Source organism: Oncorhynchus mykiss, chromosome 16 (genome assembly GCF_013265735.2).
Source record: "Oncorhynchus mykiss isolate Arlee chromosome 16, USDA_OmykA_1.1, whole genome shotgun sequence".
NCBI lineage: Eukaryota > Metazoa > Chordata > Actinopteri > Salmoniformes > Salmonidae > Oncorhynchus > Oncorhynchus mykiss.
The window spans coordinates 77,441,071-77,447,324 of NC_048580.1; the positions used below are offsets into that span (position 1 = coordinate 77,441,071).

General features: G+C 46.2%; 1 protein-coding gene across 1 annotated transcript in view; it reads left to right on the forward strand.

The window, feature by feature from the left end:
• LOC110515522 (nerve growth factor-like) overlaps positions 1-6,006 on the forward strand; it is a 99,105-nt gene extending 93,099 nt beyond the window's left edge. The window contains exon 2 of the mRNA XM_036947836.1: positions 4,552-6,006. Coding sequence (XP_036803731.1) covers positions 4,563-5,486 — 924 coding nt within the window. The 5' untranslated portion in view covers positions 4,552-4,562 and the 3' untranslated portion in view covers positions 5,487-6,006. The remainder of the gene's footprint in view (positions 1-4,551) is intronic.
• The last annotated feature ends 248 nt before the right edge of the window (positions 6,007-6,254 follow it).

The following is a 6,254-nucleotide window of genomic DNA, read 5'->3' on the forward strand; positions in this document are numbered from 1 at the left end:
AGGATATGTGCTGGTGTTGACAGGCCGTGTGTTGTTGACAGGACATGTGTTGATGTTGACAGGACATGTTTTGTTGTCGACAGGGCGCGTGTTGTTGTTGACAGGACCTGTGTTGTTGTTGGCATGACTTTGGTTGTTGTTGACAGGACATGGGTTGTTGTTGACATGACGTGGGTTGTTGTTGACAGGATGTGTGTTGTTGTTGTTGACAGGATGTGTGTTGTTGTTGACAGGACGTGGGTTGTTGTTGACAGGGTGTGTTGTTATTGTTGACAGGATGTGTGTTGTTGTTGACAGGGTGTGTTGTTATTGTTGACAGGCCATGTGTTGTTGTTGACAGGTGTGTTGTTATTGTTGACAGGTCCTGTGTTATTGTTGACAGTACATTTTTTTATGTTGACAGGACATGTGTTGTTGTTGACAGGGAGTGTGTTGTTCTTGTTGACAGGACGTGTGTTGTTGTTGACAGGACGTGTGTTGTTGTTGACAGGACGTGTGTTGTTTTTGACCAGACGCGGGTTGTTGTTGACAGGGTGTGTTGTTATTGTTGACAGGACGTGTGCTGGTGTTGACAGGTTGTGTGTTGTTGTTGACAGGACGTGTGTTGTTGTTGTCAGGACGTGTGTTGTTGTTGACAGGTCGTGTGTTGTTGCTGACAGGACATGTGTTGTAATTGTTGACAGGGTGTGCTGATGTTGACAGGATGTGTGTTGTTGTTGACAGGTCATGTATTGTTGTTGACAGGATGTGTGTTGTTGTTGACAAGATGGGTGTGTTGTTATTGTTGACAGGATGTGTTTTGTTGTTGACAGGGTGCGTTGATGTTGACAAGACATGTTGTTGACAGGACGTGTGTTGTTGTTGACAGGGTGTGTTGATGTTGACAGGACGTGTGTTGTTGTTAACAGGACGTGTGTTGTTATTGTTGACAGGACGTGTGTTGTTGTTGACAGGACATGTGTAGTTGTTGACAGGACATGTTTTGTTGTCGACAGGACGTGTGTTGTTATTGTTGACAGGAGGTGTGTTGTTATTGTTGACAGGATGTGTGTTGTTGTTGACATGACGTGGGTTGTTGTTGACAGGACGTGTGTTGTTATTGTTGACAGGATGTGTGTTGTTGTTGACAGGATGTGTGTTGTTGTTGACAGGGTGTGTTGTTTTTGTTGACAGGATATGTGCTGGTGTTGACAGGCCGTGTGTTGTTGACAGGACATGTGTTGATGTTGACAGGACATGTTTTGTTGTCGACAGGGCGCGTGTTGTTGTTCACAGGACCTGTGTTGTTGTTGGCATGACTTTGGTTGTTGTTGACAGGACATGGGTTGTTGTTGACATGACGTGGGTTGTTGTTGACAGGATGTGTGTTGTTGTTGTTGACAGGATGTGTGTTGTTGTTGACAGGACGTGGGTTGTTGTTGACAGGGTGTGTTGTTATTGTTGACAGGATGTGTGTTGTTGTTGACAGGGTGTGTTGTTATTGTTGACAGGCCATGTGTTGTTGTTGACAGGTGTGTTGTTATTGTTGACAGGTCCTGTGTTATTGTTGACAGTACATTTTTTTATGTTGACAGGACATGTGTTGTTGTTGACAGGGAGTGTGTTGTTCTTGTTGACAGGACGTGTGTTGTTGTTGACAGGACTTGACATGTGTTGTTATTGTTGACAGGACGTGTGTTGTTGTTGACAGGACGTGTGTTGTTTTTGACCAGACGCGGGTTGTTGTTGACAGGGTGTGTTGTTATTGTTGACAGGACGTGTGCTGGTGTTGACAGGTTGTGTGTTGTTGTTGACAGGACGTGTGTTGTTGTTGACAGGGTGTGTTGTTGTTGACAGGGTATATTGTTGTTGACAGGGAATGTTGTTGTTGACCAGTTTTGTGTTGCTATTGTTTACAGGAGGTGTATTGTTGACAGGACATGTGTTGTTGTTGACAGGACATGTGTTGTTGTTGACAGGACCCATGTTGTTGTTGTTTACAGGATGTGTGTTTTTGACAGGACATGTGTTGTTGTTGACAGGACATGTGTTGTTTTTGACAGGACATGTGTTGTTGTTGACAGGATGTGTGTTGTTATTGTTGACAGGACATGTGTTGTTGTTGACAGGATGTGTGTTGTTATTGTTGACAGGACAAGTGTTGTTGTTGACAGGACTTGACTTGTTTTGCTATTGTGACAGGACGTGTGTTGTTGTTGACAGGACCCATGTTGTTGTTGTTTACAGGACATGTGTTGTTGTTGACAGTGCGTGTTGTTGTTGACAGGGTGTGTTGTTGTTGACAGGGAATGTTGTTGTTGACAGGTTTTGTGTTGTATTGTTTACAGGAGGTGTATTGTTGACAGGACATGTGTTGTTGTTGACAGGACATGTGTTGTTGTTGACAGGACCCATGTTGTTGTTGTTTACAGGACATGTGTTGTTGTTGACAGGATGTGTGTTTTTGACAGGACATGTGTTGTTGTTGACAGGACGTGTATTGTTGTTGACAGGACGTTTGTTGTTGTTGACAGGGTGCTTTGTTGTTGACAGGGTGTGTTGTTGTTGACAGGACGTGTGTTGTTGTTTACAGGCCAAGTGTTGTTGTTGACATGTCTTGTGTTGTTATTGTTTACAGGACGTGTATTGTTGTTGACAGGACGTGTGTTGTTGTTGACAGGGTATGTTGTTGTTGACAGGTCTTGCGTTGCTATTGTTTACAGGATGTGTGTTGTTGACAGGACATGTGTTGTTGTTTACAGGACGTGTATTGTTGTTGACAGGACGTGTGTTGTTGTTGACAGATTGCTTTGTTGTTGACAGGGTGTGTTGTTGTTGACAGGACGTGTGTTGTTGTTTACAGGCTGTGTGTTGTTGTTGACAGGTCTTGTGTTGTAATTGTTTTACAGAACGTGTATTGTTGTTGACAGGACGTGTGTTGTTGTTGACAGGGTGTGTTGGGGTTGACAGGGTGTGTTGTTGTTGACAGGGTATGTTGTTGTTGACAGGTCTTGCGTTGCTATTGTTTACAGGATGTGTGTTGTTGATAGGACATGTGTTGTTGTTTACAGGATGTGTGTTGTTGTTGACAGGATTTGTGTTGTTGACAGGGCATGTGTTGTTGTTGACAGGACGTGTATTGTTGTTGACAGGACGTGTGTTGTTGTTGACAGGTTGCTTTGTTGTTGACAGGGTGTGTTGTTGTTGACAGGACGTGTGTTGTTGTTTACAGGCTGTGTGTTGTTGTTGACAGGTCTTGTGTTGTAATTGTTTACAGAACGTGTATTGTTGTTGACAGGACGTGTGTTGTTGTTGACAGGGTGTGTTGGGGTTGACAGGGTGTGTTGTTGTTGACAGGGTATGTTGTTGTTGACAGGTCTTGCGTTGCTATTGTTTACAGGATGTGTGTTGTTGATAGGACATGTGTTGTTGTTTACAGGATGTGTATTGTTGTTGACAGGGTGTGTTGTTGTTGACAGGACGTGTGTTGTTGTTTACAGGCTGTGTGTTGTTGTTGACAGGTCTTGTGTTGTAATTGTTTACAGAACGTGTATTGTTGTTGACAGGACGTGTGTTGTTGTTGACAGGGTGTGTTGGGGTTGACAGGGTGTGTTGTTGTTGACAGGGTATGTTGTTGTTGACAGGTCTTGCGTTGCTATTGTTTACAGGATGTGTGTTGTTGATAGGACATGTGTTGTTGTTTACAGGATGTGTGTTGTTGTTGACAGGATTTGTGTTGTTGACAGGACATGTGTTGTTGTTGACAGGACGTGTATTGTTGTTGACAGGACGTGTGTTGTTGTTGACAGGTTGCTTTGTTGTTGACAGGGTGTGTTGTTGTTGACAGGACGTGTGTTGTTGTTTACAGGCTGTGTGTTGTTGTTGACAGGTATTGTGTTGTAATTGTTTACAGAACGTGTATTGTTGTTGACAGGACGTGTGTTGTTGTTGACAGGGTGTGTTGGGGTTGACAGGGTGTGTTGTTGTTGACAGGGTATGTTGTTGTTGACAGGTCTTGCGTTGCTATTGTTTACAGGATGTGTGTTGTTGATAGGACATGTGTTGTTGTTTACAGGATGTGTATTGTTGTTGACAGGGTGTGTTGTTGTTGACAGGGTATGTTGTTGTTGACAGGTCTTGCGTTGCTATTGTTTACAGGATGTGTGTTGTTGACAGGACATGTGTTGTTGTTTACAGGATGTGTGTTGTTGACAGGACATGTGTTGTTGTTGACAGGACGAGTTTTGTTGTTGACATGACGTGTATTGTTGTTGACATGTCGTGTGTTGTTGTTGACATGACGTGTGTTGTTGTTGACATGACGTGTGTTGTTGTTTACAGGACGTGTGTTGTTGTTGATATGACGTGTGTTGTTGTTGACATGACGTGTGTTGTTGTTGACATGACGTGTGTTGTTGTTGACAGGACGTGTGTTGTTGTTGACAGGACGTGTGTTGTTGTTGACAGGACGTGTGTTGTTGTTTACATGACGTGTGTTGTTGTTGACAGGACGTGTGTTGTTGTTGACATGACGAGTGTTGTTGTTGACATGACGTGTGTTGTTGTTGACAGGACGTGTGCCCATGAGGTCGTTGCTGTTGGTGCTCCTGCTCATTGGCATCCAGGCTGTACTGAACATGGAAGGGGCCCTGGGCCCGGTGGCTGCCAACCACAGTGCAGAACACCACACAGCAGCCAATGGCAGAGCAGAACAGCACACAGCAACCAATGGCAGAACAGAACACCACACAGCAGCCAATGGCAGAGCAGAACTACAGAGGACGGCCCGACTGTCAGTGTCACCTCAGCAGGAGCAGCCAGCAGCAGACAGGGATACTCAGCTGAGACCCAGCCGGACCAGACAGGCCCACAGACCAGCCTCTCTACCCCAGGACAGGAGTTCTTCCCTGGGCCATTCTGAGACAGACTCCTCCTCTTCCCCCTCCATCCCTGAGGTGGACCCCAAACTGTTCAGCAAGCGGAAGTACCGCACCTCATCACGCGTCGTCTTCAGCGACGTACCCCCCTCTCACCACACCCTGGGGGGGGAGACAGGGGATGAGGAGGAAGGGGTGATGGGTGGGGGAGTGAGGGTGAGGCGGAGAGCGGGGGGGCAGCCCATGCACAGGGGGGAGTACTCCGTGTGCGACAGCATCAGCGTGTGGTTGGGGAACCTGACCAAGGCCACAGACATCGCCGGCAACGAGGTGGAGGTTCTGCCAGAGGTGAAGATAGACAACGTCCGCAAGAGACAGTTCTTCTACGAGACCACCTGCCGCGTGGCCACACCCCCGGGGGGCGGAGCTGGGGCTGGGGGAGGGGCCAGTGGAGGCATTTCTAAAGCAGGGTGCCGCGGCATCGACAGCCGTCACTGGAACTCGTACTGCACCAACACACACACGTACGTGCGCGCGCTCACCAAGTTCAAGGAGCAGACGGCGTGGAGGCTGATACGCATCAACGCAGCGTGTGTGTGTGTCCTCAGCCGCAAGTCCTGGAGGCACTGACCTCTCACCCCTAGGACTATGGACCCATATATACACACACACACACAAACAAACACCGATTGCACAGTCAGACACGTAAACAACCTTGAAACAGCCACTACAAATGTATTGTAGTGTTAGACTCCCCTCCCACACACAGACACACTCCCACACACAGACACACTCCCACACACAGACACACTCCCACACACAGACACACTCCCACACACAGACACACTCCCACACACAGACACACTCCCACACACACAGACACACTCCCCTGTATCCGACCAGCCCCTTCCCCTCTCCTTACCCTACCTCAGTCAGATTTCTGGTTCTTCTAACTTATGAGGACTGCATGTCATATTTATAGTTTATACAGTCAAATATATATTAAATAAGTGTATATATACAGGGCCTTCGGTAACTATTCAGACCCCATGACTTTTCAACATTTTCTTACGTTACAGCCTTATTCGAAAATTAATAAAATAAAAAAAATTGCTCATCTAACTACACACCCCATAATGACAAAGTGAAAACAGGTTTGTAGACATTTTTGCAAATGTATTAACATTCACAACAGAAATACCTTATTTACATGAGTATTCATACCCTTTGATATGAGACTCGAAATTGAACCACCAAGACTCTTCCTAGAGCTGGTCGCCTGGCCTAACTAAGCAAGGAAAGAAGGGCCTTGGTCAGGGAGGTGACCAAGAACCCGATGGTCACTCTGACAGAGCTCTAGAGTTCCACATGTGGAGATGGGAGAACCTTCCAGAAGGA